Here is a 22,929-nt window from a genome sequence, read left to right as displayed (position 1 = left end):
CTGTAGATTCAGGAAAAAAAACAAACAACTCCCCTCCTTTTTCTTATCCTGCAATATGTTAGCATCTATCTTCTTCAAAAAATCCATAAATGACAGCATTATTTCAAAATTCATAAACATCAGATATTGTATATGTCGTCATACTGAAGACAAAATGGATTCATTTTCTTTAGAGATAATTTACATGTATTCTTTCTCTGAATTCAAGGAATAGCCCAGAAAAACAAATTTTGTGTGTGCTTGGAATTTTATATGGATGCCCTGACTCTACATATAAATGGACTCAATAGCCAAACATGTGGCTTAATTTGATTTAAAAAAATATTTTTTTGTTTGGTTTTGGTTGGGTAATGAGGGTTAAGTGACTTGCCCAGAGTCACACAGCTAGTAACTGTCAAGTGTCTGAGTCTGGATTTGAACTCAGGTTCTCTTGAAATCAGGGCTGGTGTTTTATCCACTGCACCACCTAGCTGCCCCAATGTGGCCTAATTTGAAAGGCAGCTTAATCCAAATATCCTTATTTTAAAATTCCTACACTTAATAAGTTAGACAATAATGGCAAGGGTGATACTTGCATAAGGCCACGCTTGAGCACAAATCATTAAATGAAGTAAAGTTTCAATAAGGAGATGGCATGAAGGTAAAAGGGTTTTTGTGGTAGTAGTAAATAGGAGAGAAAGGGAAAAGAAGGAGGGGAGCCAAGACAGATTTAGAAGGGTTGTGACTGTCTACAATTTATATAAAAATAATGAACAGAAAATTTCATCTGTATTTATGTTCATATTGGTACCCCCATAGGTTAGGCTCTCAGATAACAGTCAAAAGTTTCAGTTCAATTCAGTTGCTAAATGTGCACTTGACAAACTCTCATTCCAACATGATAAATATGACAGTATTTATAATGACTATGACATGAGTGAGCCAGAAGGACAGGACTGGGCCAGTTGCAGAGTACCAATTAATTCTCCTGACTTCAAGTCACAGTCAAATTAGAGGAGGGGTGAATAAATTTACACTAAAAAAAAATAAAACAACAATTAAAGACAGAATAACTGAATACAAACCACTGTGAACTTGGGCTTGTCTTTTCCCCTTTCATCCTTGATTTTTCATCTGTCAAATGAGATAATTGGACTATTTGATATCTAAGATCCCTGAAATTTCTAAAATTCTATTTTTTAAAAATAATTAAGCATATTGACAAGAATGATTTACTGAGAAGTTTGCTACACTTAAAAGTCATCTATTCTTTGTGAATTTCTGATCTATGAATCTGAAAGACTTGAAACTGATTAGGTAAAAATTCATATTAAATGCTTTTTGGAATAAGAAATTGATAGAAAATGTCTAAAGGACTCTGGGAAACCAGGTGTATTTATGGAATAAACAAAACCATCAATTAAAAGGGCAACTGTTGTTTTTCCTTTTAGTAGATACTCTTTTTCACCATAGATAACACTTTCTCTATGAGATAACACATAAAAATAGCAAGGAAAAAATAAGGCAGTATTATTTATTGTATGCCAATACAGTACAACAGTTTTGCACAGCAATTTGAAACAAAATCTGCACTCCAATTCTAATTCTAATATTTAACACTGTAGCACCTTAGGCAAGTCACTGTACTTAGCTGGATATTAATTTCTGTGTCTCTAAAATAAGGCCATAAGGTTCCTTTGAGCTCTAAATCTATAGTCTATGATTCTTTCCTTTCCTTAGCTGGAAAACTGTTTTTTCTTTCTTTCTAGAAGTCTATTTTCAGGAAACAGCAGGAAAGCACCCAGTTTTCTAGGTGAATGATGACTGAAATCATATTAACCCCTAGGCTAAACATGTGGGTAGTTTTTAAAAATGCAAAGCTCCTAATGGTACCAGATACTGGTAATCTATTACTCTGATCACATCCTGCAAGTTATTCACCCTGAGCTCTGAGCTACACTGTAATAAAATCAAAGGACAATCTGTGTGGCAGGATCAGTGTTGAAATTGGACCAGTTACATCCAGACTGCCAGGTTTGAATAGCAACAGGTATCAGGATTGTAAAAGAGTAACTACAGTCCTCACCATTACTCCTTGTTTGTGATTTAGGGTAAAGAGACAGTTATGGCTCATTTGCTACATGATCTACTGGGGTAACTATTTACTGATTATTGTACAGTATATCAGTGAAGATGAGGGTAGTTAAAAACTAATAGAGAGGAGAGCTAATGGCAAGTCTGTGTTTCTTGTAAGACTATCATTTGCAATATTTCTTTTGGAAAAAAAGATATTTCTGAAATTCTACAGCCTACATGGTGTTCCATAGAAGGACTCCTGATATTAGGAGTGAATAAAGCCACATAAATTGCTATAATAAGGATGCATCCCGCAGCAGTTTTGGTATAAATGCACATCTGGTCTCTGTTTGTTATGAAATCAACACAGAGCCCCATAGTGCATTAATAATAAAAATGTTCAACATATTGCAACCAAATAAGCCCTGTTAAATTGAGTCTGCAAAATTTTATTGCCACACATTAATGTACTTTCACCACTGATAAATTAGGTTCTAAAGAACATTGACAAAATTTCAAAAGTACAACTACTTAAAAAAATCCCACTATCTATCCAAGGTACATGTACTAGAAGCTTTTGTTTGTTTACCTTTTGGAAGCTTGAAAATGTTTCTCGAAATTTTCCACTTGCAGTTCTCAATGCCTTGGAAGGCATACTGTTGTTGTCACTGTGGTGGTTTTTATTAATCCCTAGCATCCAATATGAAATCCTTTGTTTGGCTTTGAAAGCCCATAATAAACTGGCCCCTTCCTACCTTCTCAGTCTTTTTTATACCTTATTGCCCTCTACACGTTCTACATGGCTTCCTTATGGTTCCTTGAACAAAACATTCCACCTCCAGATTCTATGTATTTTCACTGGCTTTCTCTCCTTGATTCCTAGAATGCTTTGCTTCCTTGTTTTGGGATTCTGCCTTCCCTGCCTCCCTTCACATCTCAACTAAAATTGTACCTTCTGCAAGAAGCCTTTCTAGGTTTTCCTTAATGTTTGTGTCTCCCCTGTGAGATTATCTCCAATTTATTCTGTATGTTTTGTTTCTACATAGTAGTTTATCTGTTGTTTGCCCCATTATATCGGGAGCTTCTTGAGAAAAGAACCATTTGTCTTTTTTAGTATCTCCAGTGCTGAGCACAGTGGCCGACAAATAGTAGGTGCTTAATAAATGCTTGTTGACCTGACTTTAAAAGTATATTATGTATTATAAATGATTATGATAAATAATATCATTGAAGTTACAAAGTTAGAGTAGCAACAACAAACATCATGTACTTTAAAGGGAACAGGCATCTCAAAAAAGGTTTTAGCAACCCCTTAGAATGTCATCCCCCTAATACAACAAAATTGAATGTGCAATTAGATAGTGGAAAAGAATGAAATGATTCTGATTCTTTTTAAAGTCTGATTTCTTTCAACATTTGTGGTCTACAATGATGCATCAGAGTTAACAAAGGAATGATTACTTGTAGTACAGTGGTAGGAGTTACCTTCTGTGTTATGTGATTGACCCAAGGAGAAGAACAGTTGCTGAGATCTGGTCCTTGAGGATCCCAAGTTCCATTAGGGGCCAAACAGAGGAATGTAGACACACCTATAACAGTAACAAAAATATGGATTTGTACTTCCTTTTTCATTATATATGTATATTCAAAATGCTACTTTTGAGCTTTGAATAATCTCACTCAAACGAGTGTTTAAATTAGAGCCAAAAGGTATTCACATCTTGAACATAAGATTTCTTCCCACTTTTGGAAAGGGATTTAGTATAGAAAGAAAAATAGTTTTCTGAAAATTTCCATAAGTGGAGCACCATTATGTATTTAATTTTATAAGCAAAAAAGTAGCTTTGTTCTACTGTCACATCTCAGAATCACTGAATTCCAAAGTGAAGGGAGTTTAGGGGTCATCTAAGTCTAATCCTCCATCTGATTCACAAATCCTATCAACATGCTCCCGGAAAAATGAGCATCGAGTTTCTACTTAAACATTTTTAATGACAGGGAACTCATTATCTAATGAGACATCACATTCCATTTTCTAAAAGCCTTGGGTAATTTTTTTCCTGTACAGAAAGAAAATATTCTGCCCTATAAATTATCCAAAGGTTGTACATCCACTATCCTAAGATTCTGCATCTAGGACTCAACAATATATTGATACCAATGGAGAATGCAGGCTGTCCAACTAATAAATAGTCTTTGTTCTCTCTAAGTGTCCAGCCCACTTCCTTTTTCAGTCACATATATTTGCTGTTACTTTTTATACTGTTTCTTGCCTATGATTAATCATTAGAAATATGCTTCAGCATATTTAATATACCAGACATCTCCTCATTGCACTTTTGTGTAAATAGAAATTGTAGGTAATATATGAGTAACAATCATAATTGATTTTTTAAAAAGCCTTTTATTTCAAAGAGGAACTTGGGTTCATTGAAAGCATGCTACGATTTCATGAAAATAATGTTTTCTGCTCTCCTCTTTCTTTCAATTTGGGCTCCAACTAATTTTTCATCTACAGTATCTAAGATACATTTACTCATGACCACCTCCATAGATTGTCTAAAGAATAGGTGTTCTTCATCCACTTGAATTTTCCTATATAGATCCTTAGTTCAAATTATTTTGATCTTAGTTAATCTCATTTAGGATTCTTTAGGTTGCTAGGGCTTGATTAATCAGCACAAATTCATCAAAAAAAAATAAAGATATTGAAGTGTCTAACCATCTTTAAGGAATTCCTCCCTTTAGAATTTGTAGTGGGATGTTCATTTCAATGAACATTTATTAAGCTCCTGCTATAAACAAGACACTATATTAGGGAGATTATATTACATTGAATGGGGCAGGGTAAGAGGTGGATGGATGTGTAAGTAAATACAAAACACAGACATGAATGCAAAAAAGTAAATACCAAATATATAAAAATGAAAAAAATTCAAAATAATATCAAAAGTTATAGAATATTAGCAACCGGGGGTAGGGATGAGGAAATGTGTCACAAAAGTGCTAACAGTGAGCTGTTCTTTAAAGAAAGTTTCAGATTTTATGGAGCTGAGATGAGGAGAGAATGACAGTGGCAAAGAGCTTTGGCAAGGGTATATAACCTTATTTTGTACTTCATAATAAAATGATGGATAAACGAAATTATTTCTGTTGTTCGATCAAGGTATCTTGTGTGCTTTGAACATAATGATAATTATTATGATCACTATAATAATGATAACTAGCATACATATTGTTTTAAGATTTGCAATGCACTTTACATATGTTATTTCATTGGTCTTCATAGCAACTATATGAGATTGGAATTATCATTATCCCTATTGTTTCAACACTGAGCCCAAGAGAGGTTAAGGGATTTTTCAACGTCACACAGCTAATAAGTATTTAAAGTTGGGTCTGAACCCAGATCTTTCTGAATTTAAGTTGAGTACCTTTTTCACTCTACTTTCTTTTTTTTGGAGGGGGGGATAAGGTGACTTGCCCAGGGTCACACAGCTTGTGTCAAGTGTCTGAGGTCGGATTTGAACTCAGGTCCTCCTGAATCCAGACACTCTACTTTCTTATATGAATAAGAGATACATTGTTGGATGACAGACTTTAAGGTTGTATTCTTCCCCCCCACTTTTTTTTTGTTGTTGTCAAAAGCATCACAAATTAATCAACATTCTTTGGCTATAGTTGTCCAAACACTTCTGAATACAAATGAGTTAAGAAATCATTCATCCACTTATTCATTTAACAAAAATTTACTAACATATGCAAATGACTGTGCTAGGTACCAGGAAAGATACAAAGATAATCAAGATCCCTCCCTTTAATTAGACCATCATCCAGCCCACACATTTCCATTTTTTCTGAGGATATCTTAGATTTTGTCATATGTTTTTCTAATGCATAGATCTTTATATCAACAGTGCTTCTCTGATGTACCAGTATAAGAGTAAGGAGGAGGAGGAGGAAGATAGACCTTTTAAAATACACTATAGTTTAGAAGGCATCTTTTACTGTGTCAAAAATTAAGTATAACACAAATCCAGGAAAAAGCTTATCCAGGCAATTTCAGTTACAAGAAATGTCAGAAGGACCTGGCTATACTATGGTTTCATGTCCATCATCTGGGGACACAACCCCCAAGTAAGGACAATAGTATCCTGTCATTCTAATATTTGATTAATTTCTAACTGCTTAAATAATGCATCTTATGAAATCATGCAAATCAAATGCAGTGGATTAAATACAAAGTTCACCAGGGTCCAGCTACATTGAAATAAAGTTAGAACACTTCTTGTTTAAAAAAATTAAAATCACAATGCATGGCTTCCTTGAGGAATATTATGAATCACATAAATAAAAGCTGGGAAAAAGACTTTAATTCTTATCTATCCCTTGACGCATGTTTGTCCTCTGTAGGGCCATTTCTCAATAATTTTCACGGTTTACTTGAAAGCTTTAAACAACAAGTCCAATGTGGGTTGAAAGTAAATGTAAAATATCTTGCAATGTTTTGTCCAAGTCTGTCATTTTTATTCCCTAAGCTATTTATTCACAGAACCTCATGCTAACCAAATTCTAATCTTTGATGTTTTAGACAAGATTGTATGGCTTAGGATATTATGTCAAGTTTAATTTATTGGACTTAATAATTAATCAATTACCCATTGAAATTACTCTGACCATATGCATTACTGAGCACACCTAAAGGAGAATATTTGAAAACTGAGCCAAAGTTAAGAGAATGTGAGGCCCTTAGTTTAGGTCTTTGCAAAAGACTCACCTACTGTCCCCGCAGGGCATGGCTGCTTTGCCATCTGTCCTTGACGGGTCTTAAACCACATGATTTCCCGGGCTTCCACAGCATCACAGCTCTCTTCCAGAGCTGGGAGTTGAGAAGAAGCAGGTGGAAGGTGGGTGGTGATTTCATCTGGTACTGCTGCTGCTGGGGATGGCGTACTGGTGCTTCTGTTCTTTCTCCCTGGCACTGATGTGGTGGTACTCCTCCCTGGACTTCCTGTGGTGATTCTCAAGGTTGTACTGGTGGTGGTGGTAGTGCTTCCCAGGCCAATTGGTCCTGTGGTGGAGATTTCTAAAATAGAAAAGAAAGAACAAATTCAATGATTGTTCCTGTGACCTTCAGACTTCCCAAAACATTCAAAATCTTGCATGTTTCATAGTCCAATTAGCTTTGTATACAATTGGAAAGAACCCATAGAGAGGCATCATTTAAAGAACCAAACAAGAATTTCAGAATTATCAAAGTTGATAAAAACTGCTTTTAATGAATAAATTCACAGTACAACACAAAGAATACATTAGAAACAACCATAACAAAAAACATTGTAAAAGACTATCTTCTAGTCCAATCTTTTCCATATGCAAAGTATTAGCCTTGAAATTCCCAGGTGATCATCCTTAACCTTGGTGTCAAATAGATAAATACTGTAAACATATTTGAAGTAGATCACTTACATTACTTCAAAGGAAATTATAGTGAGTTTCCCTAATATAGCAGGAAAAAAGGGGCACCTCAATAAAACTGCTCTGCAAGGTTTAGTATCACAAACATTACATGATAACCCCAAACATCAATTTTTCATAAAAGATTAAAGAAGAAAAGTTTGTAAAGTAATTCTCCACTTAGCATGGCAAGATTGATTCATATTAATGTGATACAATTAGTAAAGCACAGCAAACACAGTCAAAGGCTGTATATGTAATAAAGTATAGGAAGTTTCCAACTCAGAAGAGGTTGTGTACTAAAAGTTGACTTTCAGTTCAGTTCTTTTGAACTTCACATGAGTTAAAATAGAAATAATATTATAAATAATGCTTAGATTACCAGGTTAGTCCATAAATACTTTTTTTCTATAGAGTCTTCCCATGAGAAAACATATGTAGCAAAAAAAGTAGTGAACTAAAGGTTGGAGGTTTAAGTCTATGCTGTCAGTGGCTAGCTAAGTAACCTTGAGCAAGTCACTGTAACTCTCTATGCCTCTCTTTCCTAATCTGTAAAATGAGAGAGTTGGACCAGATGACCTCTAAGGTGCCTCTCATTGCCAAGTCCTATCCCATGACACCTAACTCAATCTACTCACTGCACTACCTTATTTTACACAGACCTAGTGAACACTTTTTAATCCCAGATTTCCATTGTTTCTAGTAATTTACCTTTAAGTTCTCTCTCCTTTCCCACATTTTTCACAGTTCTCTGTTTACAGCATCCACAGTATTTAAAGCTGTAAGGAACCTTAGAAATTACTCAGTCCCAGGTCAAACTCTTTCATTTTACGGAAGATGAAACTGAGACCCAGAGAGGTTAAACTACTTGGCCAAGGTCACATAATTTCAAGTAGAAAAGCTGTGATTCAAACCAATCATCTTACTCCAAATCCTAGACTATTTTTACAACACCAAGCCTCTCCTTCATTCTTATCACCTATTGCCTCATAATTACTTGTTTGCATACCACCCCTTCCCAATTAGGCAATTAGGCCCCACAGTGAATAGTATGCTGGGCTAGGCTTGAAGGTAAGAATACTGATTTCAAATGCAGTTTAACCTATTTATTAGCTGTGTGACCCTGGGCAAGTTATTTGAGTTCTATTTGCCTCAGTTTCCTTAAATGTAAATGGGTATATTAACAGGGCTTACCCCCACAGGGTTATTGTGAAGATCAAATGAGATAATATTTGTAAAACACAACACAGTTCAGGGGGCAGGTAGGTGGTGCAGTGGATAAAGGACCTGTCCTGGATTCAGGATGACCTGAGTTCAAATCCAGCCTCAGAGACTTGACACTTACTAGCTGTGTGACCCTGGGCAAGTCACTTAACCCTCATTGCCCACCCCCAAAAAAAGAAACAACAAAAAAACCCACAACACAGTTTGTAGCACATAGTAAATGCTATATTTATTCCCTTCCTCCCAATTAAAATGCAAATCTTTTGAGTACAACCAGTGTGTCTTATGGTACTTTGTATTTCTCAGTGTTCTAGGCAATTTTCTAAAGCAATGAATTGCAGGGAAGATGTGAAAATTTGTTAGGAGAGGGAGTTTCATCAGCTGGGAATCACAGGTCTGGTCTGTATTTGTAGTCTCAGAAAACTCGACAGTAGCTGCTTAATATAGTTTTAGTGGATTTGAATTGAAGTACAGTACTACATTAATTGATCTTAACCATGAGGTAGTACAATATTCCCATGGGAAAATAAACTGAGCTCTAATTTGCTATATTGAGCACTCCACGGGATCAGAGTCTTGCCCTTCCCCTAGTCACCTGTTGAGAAGGTACATTTGTAGGAGGCAACATGGTGTAGAAGAGAGACATTGTCTCAGAATCAGGAAGACCTGGATTACAATCCCTACCTAACACTAAATGACTGCCTCAGGGAAGTCTCAATGCTTAGAGCTCTGCCTAGGGAGCGCTTTTAGGATTACAAATTGCAGATCAAGTACTGACCTGCATCCAGAGGGAGGTTTCCTTACCTGGGAATTTGGCATAAGGAGGGAATCAAAGACCCAGTCCCTATGTACTATTAAGTTTTAAGATTCACTGCCTCTCATGATTAGATATCTTTTTTGCTATGGCTCCTATATATATTTTTTTCTTCTAAGGGCCTCAAGGTCATTTCCCCATTCTCATGGCCTCTAACCTTCCTTCCCACAAAATAGGTTAAGTATATTTCCTGCTAGCAACATTGAGACTTTATGGAACTCAGAGGTTTTGTTTTGTTTTGTTTTGTTTTTTAAAGTCCTTCCTCTTCCTCTTGTCTTTTCCCACTTAGAAAACTACCCAGATAATAATGGTCTGTGGACTAAACCACAGACAGGTGATAATCTGCCATGTTTCAGAGTAATATCCCAGCTCAGTGCTTGTCTTGGGTAAGAATCATAAGGAGGCCCAGACTTCTGGATGTGGTGTAGGGGATGAAGGGAATGAAGGGAATGAATAGATGAAAAAAATCATTATTCCCTTTCATCAATGATTATCACCTGTTTGACTTTGAAGATTTCACTGTGCACCTATACTGATGTGAGAAATTATTATTTCTCTCTGGTATTAATAACTAACTATTGTATTAGGACAAAAGTTTTTCCCCTTTTTCACTTCCTTGTCCAGAAATCAGTGTGGGAAATCTTAGGCAGAGATTTAGCCAGGCCAAGATCTAATCAGATAGTAAAAGAAATTTTAAGTTTGAGCTAATGGGTGCATTCCTGCTTATTGTGCTTACTCAGACAGGTCTGGGGAAATGTGGAACCTCCCTTTTGTCAGATGTGATATGGGAATCGATAAGTCTCTTTGACTAAGATTTGAGTGACCCAAGTCATGTACCCCAAGAACTTCTATAGACCACCCTCCTCATTGTAATATTCACTTTCTCACTAATTGTTAGCCAGTCAGGGTTGATTGCTACCCTGAGGAACATCTAGTCTCCAAGAGCTTATAAACTGTGAGCCCATCATTTCAAGGGGTCTTTGGTCTAAGAGGGATCATCTTTTTATTAATAAACATGCTGGCCTTCTTAACAAAATGATCAAATTACTCAGAAATTATGTCCCTTGATTTTTTTTTAAACACTACACTGATGAAAAGTAAAAAACAGAGACCAGAGCTGGGAATCTCAGCTATCAACAGGAGAGAAGACAATTCCAAATAGGGCACCAGGGAGGAAAGAAAGAAAAGTCCCTATGGATGCCTCCTACAGAGACAGTAGTTCCCAACCGTTAACTCACTAGGTAAAAAACATATATTCATAAGTCAAGAACTGCCTCCAGTTTTATAAGAAAACTATTCGCCGTCAAGACTGGAGACAGAGCAAGAAAAAAAAAAACCAAGTAAAAAATTACCCTAATCCCAGAACAATCAAATTTAAATTTAATACACTCTTATGAAGCAATAACAATAATAAAATGGATAATAAGAAAGTTACTTTGGTTTGTAATAGACTACAATGCAAGGATGACTGTCAACTTATTATATTACAGCACAAGCTAATGTTCAGGATCCAAACTGAACCTTATTTTCCTGGAACTGTGCCACAGAGAGATGTCTACAAGCCAGGTCATATCATCCTGTTATGCTGAAAGAATGATGGTGAATTTACTATCCTCCCCACCTCAATATTTTCTCCTATAAAAGACTCCCTAGGGTTCTGCTCAATGCCAGCCCTGGTAGAATAAGCATTAATGATCCTCCTGCTGTCACCAGCGTCCAAGAGACAGCACAACTTTCCTTTATTTAGCATTGTTAAAAACAAAACAAACAAGACACTCCAGCCTCAAAAGAAGAGATTCTAACACAATTCGGTTAGCAAAGTGCTACCTATATTCATACTCTTTGAGCTTCATATTTCTGTACCCAAGACGTTGGCAAATAGCTTGGCTCTTTAAAAAAAAATAAATAGACTGCTATAAAGTATTCTATTAGTGGATTAGTGAATCTAATAAAAGTGGACCTAAGATAGAACAGCAATGGAAAGGTTAAATGCAAAAGAAAAGGCTTTGTAGCCTGTTTATGCTTCAAAAGTCATTAAAGATGTTTTATATATAACATTCACTCAAAACTTCCATGTAGTTTTCCTTATTATTTTATCTTTATTACTGAACCCAATATGTTTACACAGATTAGTATTTCCATCAAAACTGACTGAATAGGACTCTCTTGAAGTTCTTCCTCTTATTTTATATTAACTCTAAAACAAAATTGTTTTCTATTCTGTTCCCTTGGAAATTTGTAGCCCAGTATTTTTTCTCCTCCTTCTGAGTCTTTTTTTTTTGGGGGGGGTGTTTTCCAATCTGTCCCAGGAAGATAGAGCTCTGAATTTTAATGTTAACATGTAGGGGTTCAGCTTAAAGGACATGCTATGGATGCAGAGGGTCTGTTTTAACTTACTCGATGTAAATTAAACTGTAGGAATAACAGTTCCTATAGCATGGGGGATTTTGTTAAAATTTAAAGGATAGCAATAAACTTATGCTGTATGTGATCACAAAACACATTCGATGTTTTGAATGGCCCCTATTATTGCTATTGTACCTACTGGACAGAATATGGAACTATTGAATAAAAAGTGATTCCTCAAGGAAAGAGAAAGAGTGTGGCTTACAAGACAGAGACCTGGATTCAAGTTCTGTTTTTGACACATACTGGCTATTTGTCCTAGCCAAGTCACTTTAACCTCTGCACAGCTTTCTAAGAATGTAAATTGTTTCCTCTCCTGGAAATTCCCTATACAAATGAAATCACAGGTCCAGTACCTCTCCCTCTCTTTTTAAGGGAAGATCTTTATTCTTCAAATAGAAGAAATTTTTCCCAAGGTAAATAAAAAATTTTTTAAAAACTTCATCAAAGAAAAAAAATTCATATTCTATCTGCATTCTACTTCTTTGCCTCTTCTCTGTAAAATTCCTTTAAACTCATTAAGACTCTAAGATATCTTTTCTACTTCACCCACTTTCCTTAGCAATATATTTTGCTGAACACAACCCCCCCAAAAAAATCATAGTAGCATAGATTTAGAGTTGGAAAGGTACTCAGAGGTAATCTACTCCAACTTCCTCATTTTACAGATGAAGGAAGATGTATAGTCAGAGAAGTTAATCAGCTTGCTCCAGAGTTAAGATCTGATCCCAGGTCTTCCTGACTCCAAGTCTAGCACTCTTGCCACTATTGCAGTTATTTAATTTTTAAAAATATTATTTCTGAATATGCAATATTGTATTTTGCTATCCTAGTTTTGAAATCACTTTATTACTGGAATCACTGCATGATACTTTTGTATTTACATTCTTTTTTTAAAAAAAGATTAACTTACAGATTGTAATTTACCCATTGAAGCTATAGGGAACCTGAAAATAAGGATTTTTACATGACGTTTTTTTTTTTTTTTACAAATTAATGTGAAATTAAAATACATTTCAAAAGAGAAAAATTACCAACTGTATTTAGAAACAATATTCAAAGTGAAGAAAAGCTCATAATTTAACTTTAAAGTGATTTTTGTAGTTAACTTTCTTTTTGCACTTCTGATCCCTCACAGATGCTTGAGAAACATGTGTGATCTTTTACTGCCATCGAGCAGTTATACAGGTAAATGTTTAGAACACTGAAACAAAGAATAGATCTCATTTTCAGTGTGCTTTGTTGTAATATTCTGTTACATTAAAATAACTGAAATGATTATCTTTTAAAAATTAATCATGAGCATTTGATTTTCCATGAAGCAGACATAAGACTAAAGCATCCAGAAGAAAGCTTTCATTAAGTTTTCTGAGTAGCTGAGTTTTGTTATGGTTGATTTAAATTCAAAGGTTGATTATTCGATGAGTCAATCTAAAGATAAGAATCACTAACTCTTCAGGAGCACAGGGAGGACTATAATCATTATAAATTCCATTCAGTCAACTGCTGTACTTTTAAGTTGACTTAATTAATCAAAGGGATAAAAAGGGGCGGTGTGGGGATGAGAGAGATCTGGCTCCCTTTGAAGCAATGTGGAAAACCAGCCTTCACTTAAATCAGAAGACTTGGGTTTGAATCCTGGCTTTGGTATTCACCAGTTGAGGGAATATTATCCAGTCATTTAACCTCTTTAGAGGCTCAGTGTCCCTCAAATTTACACAACAGACCTTGCAGAATTTCTTCTGTTAAGGAAGCACTTTATAAATAAACACAAGTATCCAGATCACAAATAAAAATGACTCTTAAGTCTAGCTGAATTCACAGATACTAGAACAACCCATCCTCCCACATACATATACAGTCAACAGCAATAACACTTGAAAATCAATTTAGTATCATCTGCAAAACTAGTGAGTTTATTTGATAGCTTCATTCAGATCACTAATAGACACCTATTATTATAGCTAACTGAATGGTTGGTTCCCTGTAGATTCTTCTTAATATATCCCATACTCTAGCATCATCATTAATAACCACTTTTGATATGTAGACTGATGTACCTTCACTTAGCTTGTTCACAAGGTCAGCAACATAATTACCTAACAAGAAATATATTTAGACTGTCCTGTAAAACATTCTTATTTCCCACCATCTCTGTGGTATCAATAGAGCAATAGTAATACCATATCTTCACAGATGCCTTAATCTACAAAGCACTTCTTATGTGAACTTTTCAATGGAAATGACATTAAAGGAAAGGCATTATCCACTTCTCTGTAGCTTCACCCTAATGAGCAAGGGAACATTCCAACCTGACTTGCAGCTAAAACATTCCATGTCTTTTCTCCCCCATTAGCATCTCCAATGCTTAGCACAGTGTTTTTACACTAAGTGATTAATAAATACTTATTCCTTTTTTCATTCATTCATTATCTTATTAGATCTTCAGTATATCTATTTCTCCCTTTCCAGACATACAACTTGTCCCATGAAGCTCTGAGAGAAGGAAATTCAATGGCTCTGACACGTCATTCTTTTTTTTTTTTTTTGTGGGGCAATTGGGGTTAAGTAACTTGCCCCAGTTCACACAGCTAGTAAGTGTTAAGTGTCTGAGGCCAGATTTGAACTCAGGTCCTCCTGAATCCAGGGCCGGTGCTCTATCCACTGCGCCATCTAGCTGCCCCACTGGCATGTCATTCTTGGCAAAGCCATGTGGATTATTCTGTTATGGTCTTCTGTGTGGTTCTGAATTGATTTTGAAAATATCTTCTCCAGTATGTAAGATAAGCTAATAGATCTATAATCAACACTAATACTCATCACCTCCAATTAAAATATGGACATGATATATGTCTTTAAGGATTGGCAAAGACACAAACACCCCACTATAGCACCATGGATTCTCAAATTTCTTTCCCTTCCTCACAAAATTCCCATTTATTTAATCTAGATTAGAGTAGATCCACAGATTGTCCAAATTTTAAAGATCTTGAATAAAGAAATGTCCTTAGAAAATGTACTGGGTTCGAGAGATAATGGTGGCAGGGAGAGGCAATGGGACCTTAGCATTCACATCTCTTCTTGGCTATGAAGTCACCTGCACACACGTACACATACATAATGCTATTTCAACCTACTTTATTTTATATTACTCCCCTTCATGAATGCTAACTCCTACACAAAATGGAATGTTCCCCAAATTTGACATTGTATCTGAGTGTTCAAAAAAGCTTTTCTCATAACTGGAATGTTTCTCCTCATCTATATCCTTCAGAATCCTCATCTTCCTTCAAGACTTAGATGAGATGTTTGGTTTATGTGAAGCCTTTCCTGATCTGCTCTGCTAAAAATACCTTGCATATTGTTATCTTGGTACATCTTGTTATTTACCCAGGAGACTGAAGAAGAGATTCAATGGGGTTACAATTTGACATTGTGGTAAGAGAGTGGGCCTCAAAGCCAGGAATATCTAAAAGAACCTGGGTTCAAGTCCTGTCTCTGATGCTGTGTGACCTTGAGCAAGTCACTTAACATCTTGGTATCGTAGGCAGCAATCTTAAGACTATAAATTGCAGACAAGGCGCCTACCTGCATTGATAAATGGAATTTTCTCACCTGAGAGTTTCCAATACCAATGAATCATAGATCTGATCCTCATCGCCCTAAAAGCTATATTGAAGAATTTGAAGGACCTATTCAGGCAATAGCCTGCCTGCTCCCTCTCAACCTGCAAGGCTGTGTGTAATGAAGAGTGATGAGTTTGTAAATATTAGATTCCTACGGTGCAGCTTTCACCATTTGTAGTTCCACAAATGTAAACTGCCAACAATCCTGACTTATGTTAAATAAAAATGGATAAAAGGAAAATTTTTAAAAAAGAATTTGAAGAAGTGATGAGAAAGAGGAAGTTATGTTTTCTCTGTTTGACACTACAGGGCCAAGTCAAGGATTCTAAATAGAAATCACACAGAAAAAAAAAATTAGGCTTAACATATGGAAAAATTTCCTGACAATCAAGGTGACCTAATAATGAAATGGGCCTATTTCAGTGGCAGTGGTTTATTTCCCAGGAGGTCTTCAGGCAAAGTCAGGATACCACTTATTGGGAAAATGGTAGGAAGAATTCCTGTACAGGTATGGGTGTCATCTTTTCGAGTTCTTGAGCTTTCATGATTCCATGGAAATGAAAGGTTTGGCCTAGATAATCCTTAAGATCTATTTTAGGCATAAAATTTGATGGTTTTGTTTAGGATTTGAATGTGTGTGGGGTTAATGCTATGGAAACAAATTGGAAGGGAAAACAACCAAAGTGAAGTGCTTCCAGGCTGGCCTGAACAGAAAGAAGCTTAAGGACCCCAGCTATTTATGCTCAGCAAACGGCTAACATTTCAAGGGTACCTAGGGTAGGACACCCTAGGATTACAAACTTGTCACATTCCAAATGAGATTATCCATTATCTTAAATAATCATATCTATTATCCTCCTTTCCTTCTTGTTGCAATGGATATAGATTGTAGGAATTAGGATCTGAGTTTAGATCCTAACTTATACACTTATTAGCTTTGTGACCCTGAACAAGTTACCTAACCTTCTTATGGTAGGGGTCTGTTTTAAAAGGAATTATAAACTTTTGAAATTATTTTATGAATTATCTTATTTTCTATACCTTTAGTTTTTTCTTCCTTTTTCTGCTCTCAAAAGATTTCATTTGTAGCCTCTGCTTTAGGGTAGTTTTAATAAATAAAAAGAAGACACATCAGATCATAGCTTTAGAGATAAAAAGGCATTTGTAGGCTGTGAAGTCCAATCCTCCCATTTTATGGATGAGGAGACTGAGACTGAGACACAGAGTTTAAGTGACTTGCTAAGAGTCACATAGCTACTGCCTGTCTGAGGCAGATTTGAACCCAGGTCTTCCGAATTCTGAGTCCAATACCCTACCCACTATGCCATGTTGCTTCTAATTCAAAACATATTATTTTTCTTATTTGTTAGGGACTTTTGTAAAAAGCCTTAATGAATGAGAAAATAGATGGTAAAATGAAAATTACTTTGTGATTTCAATTTTGAGTATGTTGTACTTCTGCCTTTTAAGATAAGTATAGATTTAATCTAAATGCAAGAGGGCAAAGTGGGCCCAATTTTCTTCAAAGCCTTTTAAACTGTTAAATTCCACCATTTTCTCATGTCATGGGCTTGCTGAATTACTTTGAAACTCTTTTCTTTGACTAGCCTCAATGATGAAACTCCTATTCAGATGTGATAAAATTAAAAACATGGGAAAAGAAGAAACTATCCCAATCCTTCTTACACAATCAAATACTTGCACATTTAATAACGTTTACTAATACCTGGGTTGTCCTATTAGCTTTTATAATTCAGGATATTATACGATGACTTTGCTACAAATCAGCATTTTGGGAAATTCTACATTTATCTCTGAACTATATTTGCTCAATGAAATGGGCCAACTGCACACTGATATACGTCTCTGGATCTTTTAAACTTATAATAATCTAAACATGAAATGGGTGAATGGTTGCTTTTCAATTTGTGAAATGGCTCAGAGGTTGTAAATAAAGGGAAATTGGATGGCTTTCAAAAGTACAGATTATGTTTTTCAATTTTATGTGATTCAGTGCTTCCAAGATATACTTCTTCAAACCTTATATTAATATTTAAAAACCATTTTTATTTTGCTGTCTTACTTTAGGAGAACAAGTGAAAACAAAAGGCAGGGAAAGTGACAAGAAGCAGAACCAGAGAGTATTACACATCATACCTCCATGTTTGAATTGGGTCACGGAAGGGGTGGAAGGGCAAGAGGCGAAAGAAAAAGAGGTGTAGATGTTTCGTGCCTTCTGATTTTTGAGATTACAATGCAGAATGCTTTCTGTTAGCCATTTATTTATTGCATCATCTCCCATCCAAATGTTTCCATGTGTCCCCAATCCCCAGCTGCTTTTTGAGTGAAAAACTAAACTCTCTTTGCTTCATTGGAGCCCCATACTATAATCACAGCTCATTACATGAAATGTAAACAAGCTATATCAACTGTGCTGGCAAGGGGCTATCTTTCATCTATACACATTTTTTTTTTAGTGAGGCAATTGGGGTTATGTGACTTGCCCAGGGTCACACAGCTAGTAAGTGTTAAGTGTCTGAGGCCAGATTTGAACTCAGGTCTTCCTGACTCCAGGGCCGGTGCTCTATCTACTGTGCCACCTAGCTACCCCCTACTCCTGTATTTTAAACAAAGATCTGAAAAGAGAAGTTGTGTTTGCACATGGGCAGCTCAGTGATTATGCTTCTCTTATTATTATTCCCCAAGAGTTTTTACCTTGTCAACATTTAGCCCCAAAGATAACCTCAAAAGGAAAAGATAGCCCATTACTGACTTGCTCAGCCCAAGAACTTTCCTTCCTGGTGAAGCCAATCACATAAAAAGCTGCCCCTGTCAAGGTGACTCTGAAAGTTGCCAACTGCTTTTCTCTGGAGGGCATTGTGCTGGATCTCTCCAATGCCTTTACTAGCCTTTTTTTTTTTATAGTGTAAAAATCCAAGAGTTGTACATCGATTGAACTCCCCCCTCCCCAATGATTTAAAGCTGTGCTTATAAAGTACATAAGAAAAGCCCTAAATAAAAATAAAACAAAAAATCAACAGTGTAAATTTGCTTTCTCAGTGGCAATAGTATTTGTAAAAATATCTGACTTCATAAGCAGTATTCTAGTGCATCAAGGCTAGAAATAAGTTAGGATCAGATTTTTTTTTAAGAGAAAAGACATAGATTATTTAGCCCAATCCACCCATTTTACAGTTTAAAAAAATTGAGGCCCGAGGGAGGTGACTTACCCAAGGTGATACAACTACTTTGTGGAACATTAATGACTTAAGCCCAAGTTTCCTGACTTCTAGAGTGAAACACAAACCCAACTTTAATTCTGAATCTTCTTTCTGGAATTAGTCTGTGTCTTAATAGTCAGTTCAATAAATCTTTAGTAAACTTCTATGTGACTGGAACTGTGCTTGGCATGAAAGCTTCAAAGGGAAAAATGATTCATTGCCTGTAAGAAGCTTAAAATAAAAACCAGTATTTTAATATTCTTATGATCTATGATTCCTTGGGTGCAGAGATTTCTTCCACCAATTCAAAGCAAGATGCTGTGATCAATCTGATGACTGGCAGTCCCAAACTTAGCTGGGTTTTTAGGTGACATACAGTTTATCCCTGTGCTCAGCCTAAAGTTTTTTTCCAGTTTAGTAGTTCCAACCAGATTTGACTCTCTGAAAAAGCATAACCTTTGACAATCCAGGATCGCCCATGAGTCATGGTGGTGCATGAGAGTATGGATTTAGCAGATGAACCTAAACCAAGTGCTTGAAATGTTGAATCTTGACAGTAAGGAAGATATATGCATGTATGTGAAATTGAATGGAAGATGAGAATACAGCGAAAGAAGAGAAGAAGGATAAAAGTAAAAAAATAAAGGAAAGAGGAGGAAAAGAAAAAAGTACATTTCAAGATGGGGAGGAATAATTATTTTTTAAGTGGTAAAATCTTTAAATAATTTAGAAACACAGGCATTATATTACTAATTTCTTAGAATTAGACCAGTAGGGTTTAGTCTGTGTTTATATTCATGAACACATTTTTAGGGACCATTTTGTCAAAAGAATTAACGGTCAAGAAATTTGGAATTAGGAGACCTTGAGGGTGATAGGTAAATAGAAATGTTTTGTAAAACCAGGCAGAAACAGAGAAGAGACGTAAATGCATGCAAAGTCAAAGGGATGGGTAAAGCCAAAAAGGAAGGAAAATAAAGTATGCCAAAGGGGCCACTTGTCTTGTAATAGCTATGTGGTTTGCAGTTTAGAAAAGGTACATAATCTGCTTGTATTCTTGGACCTTTATTCACTCAGAGGGAATGAAGAATGAGTGGAGAGGGTGACTACACACTGCTGTGATTCAGGGCTGAATTTGTTGAAAGTAGAAATTAAGCTACTATATAACCCCAGCTCAAAGTGCTCAGAACTCAAGAGCAAGCAAGTGGGAGGATGCTGAGGTCTTTAGGACTTCAGATGCCACTTTTCAAAGGACTGTATCTGCTCTGTGGATCTGTGGGATACCACTTACTAACAGAAAGGCCTTCTCTGGACCATCCTATCCAGTTTACACACAGTAAGACATCACTGTCCTACTCAGAATTGCCATTTTCCTGAAGGGAATACCTGCTGTTTAGGTCCTCTCGGACTTTCCAGACCTAACAAAACTACTTAATTCAACAGTATTGAACTTTTGCTACTAAACATATTTGGCAGCATCTAAAAGAATTTTTAAAAAGCACTAAATGTTAATAAAAATGTACACGATTATTAATCTTTTTGTTGCTGTTGTTAAATAAGTCCTTATTAAATTCTTATAATGATCCTATACAAGTTCATTTGGTTGATTTAAGGAGAAAAAGAAAAGAAAAGAAATGAAAAGAAAAGAAAAAAGAAAAGAAAAGAAATGAAAAGAAAAGAAAAGAAAAAGGGGAAAAAGGAAAGAAAAAGGGGAAAAAGGAAAGAAAAACGCCTGGGCTATAAGACAGTATATGATTCAAAATATTTCCTTACTTGAGCACATCTAAACTCAACAGCTAAACAGCATTTTTTTAAACTATCTGGGGCCTAATTACGGTAGAATATATAATACTGAGCTCAAATATATTTGATAATTGATATGGGGATGAGCTATTAATCATGTTATTAAAGGAAGTTTCTTGAATAACTATTTTAAAATACTATGTGTTTATTTTTAAGTTTTATTGATTTTTTTTTATATCATGGACCTTTCCCACTAAAGTCTCCTCTCCCACTGAAGCTTCTCTTGTAAAAAAAGAATAAAATCAGCCAACAAAATCACAGCATCTGAGAGAATGTAACATTATCCACCTGTAGTCCCTTACCTGTTTTTGGAGAAGAAGAAAGTATATTTTTTCATGTGTTTCCTGGGGCTGAGAGTAATCATGCAATTACTTTAAATTCAGCTGATTTCACAAAAGTCAGCACTAAGTGGTAGACAGAGAATAGGTCTTGGAGTCAGGAAGTTGTGGAATTTAAGACCTGCCTTTGACACATTCTGGCTGTGTGACCCTGGACAAGTCACTTAATATCTCAATGACCTAGGTAATTCTCTATAGCTGTTAACTTCAAAACAGTTGCTAATATACATTGGAAAATGAGTTTCCTCAGTGGTGTTCTCTGCCAATGAAATCACAGGCCATATGGTATCATGTTTAACTCAAAACATAGAGGATTCTGTAGAATAGATATGATAAAAGTAAAAGGAAGTTGATTAGGCATCAACCAACTAGATTCTTTTTTGTTGCTTTAAAAAAAAATGGAGAGGTAAGGGATCTGGCTTTCTGTATCTTTCCTCAGTGCTAGAAGTCTGGTGCCCACTGGTGAATATAATCCCACTACTGATCAGTGGAGTAGCTTTAACTTGTTCCATCTTCCCAACCTGGACTGCTTTGTCGCTCCTTAGGCAGACTGATGGCCTTCCACTCCCAAGGGCTCAACATATTGATACAAACACTGAGAAAATCTGATCAGCTCTAGGCCAACTACGGCTCACAACTTTTGAACTCAAGGTTTTCCCAACCTCAGCAACTTCCCACCAAGACCCAACAGGGATTACATACCAAGCCTGAGTAAATAGAGTTTAAGAAGTCTCATCTACAAAGGTGATAAATATGAAAATATAAACTTTTAAAAATAAATATAATAGGGGAAGCTAGGTAGCACAGTAGATAAAGCACCGGCCTTGGATTCAGGAGAACCTGATTTCAAATCTGGCCTCAAACGCTTGACACTTATAGCTGTGTGACTCTGGGCAAGTCACTTAAGCCCAATTGCCTCACCCCCAAAAATATATTGAATAAAATAAATATAATACATTATTTGATTTTATTGAATCTCCTTACTTCATTGTGAGTTAAATGTAAGATATTTTGGAAAAGTAACTCTCAAAAACAGGAAATGGTTTAAGCCTATCCCAGAATCAAAGAGTGCGCATACACACACACACACACACACACACATATTTTTTTTCCCTCACTTTTCTTTATTTCTCTTATTGGAAAAAAAAATCCATTTTGAGAGAAAAAATCATCCTGGTTGATTTCTATACTGCTGGACAAAAAGATGACACCTAATGTCAAAATGTGAATTGTGGAAAACAGCACATAAGATATGAGAGTGATTTTAAAAGGTTAATTAATTCCTTTATAGTCTCCTTTTGCAAAATGTTCAATTTTATTCTTCATCTATAACTTGAATGTTCATAAGAATAAATGACTGTCATCAAAAAGCTACAATGGCAATGTGTTAATCAAAAATGATACTTTCCATACAGGGGAAAGGTATAAATTTAACTTCTTCATCAAATAAAAATCCACTACCTGGATTTTTACAGACTGGTAAGTATTTAATATGTCCTCTGTAATAATGTACAATAGAAACACCCAAGAGAAAGTAAATAAAAGCAGACAGATCTTAATTCAAAGATTCCATCAGAATATCTCAGGTCATACTTCACTGTGAACACAAGATACATTTCCCAGTTCATTCTACTCTTCCGTGTCTTTTAGTGCATATGTCTAGTTGAGATTTTATGGCTTCTACTTAAAAACACAAAATTTGGACATTGATTCTATGCCCTCCTTTTTTTTTTTTTTTGTGAGGCAATTGGGGTTTAAGTGACTTGCCCAGGGTCACACAGCTAGTAAGTGTCAAGTGTCTGAGGCTGGATTTGAACTCAGGTCCTTCTGAATCCAGGGCCGGTGCTCTATCCACTGCGCCACCTAGCTGCCCCCTACCCCCTCCCTTTTTACTGTTAAATGCACTGGAATGTATTTGTTTGGTAAATGTTAGTAGAAGAAATATTCATCCCATCTGCTCTAACCTGTAATACCAACAGCAGTGA

At 35.8% G+C, this 22,929-nt stretch overlaps 1 protein-coding gene across 16 annotated transcripts in view; it reads right to left on the bottom strand.

Annotated features, from left to right (window-relative positions):
• The window catches only part of ADGRL3 (adhesion G protein-coupled receptor L3), a 971,834-nt gene that overhangs the window by 189,140 nt on the left and 759,765 nt on the right, over positions 1-22,929 (bottom strand). For all 16 annotated transcript variants that reach the window (XM_043972867.1, XM_043972872.1, XM_043972873.1 and 13 more), the window contains exons 9-10: positions 6,833-7,141; positions 3,541-3,644 (exon numbers count right to left, since the gene is read on the bottom strand). In XM_043972867.1, the coding sequence (XP_043828802.1) occupies positions 3,541-3,644; positions 6,833-7,141 (413 nt within the window). The remainder of the gene's footprint in view (positions 1-3,540; positions 3,645-6,832; positions 7,142-22,929) is intronic.

Source organism: Dromiciops gliroides, chromosome 6, assembly GCF_019393635.1.
Source record: "Dromiciops gliroides isolate mDroGli1 chromosome 6, mDroGli1.pri, whole genome shotgun sequence".
NCBI lineage: Eukaryota > Metazoa > Chordata > Mammalia > Microbiotheria > Microbiotheriidae > Dromiciops > Dromiciops gliroides.
Note: the sequence above shows the minus strand (reverse complement) of the source record. Positions and strands in the feature narration are given on the sequence as shown.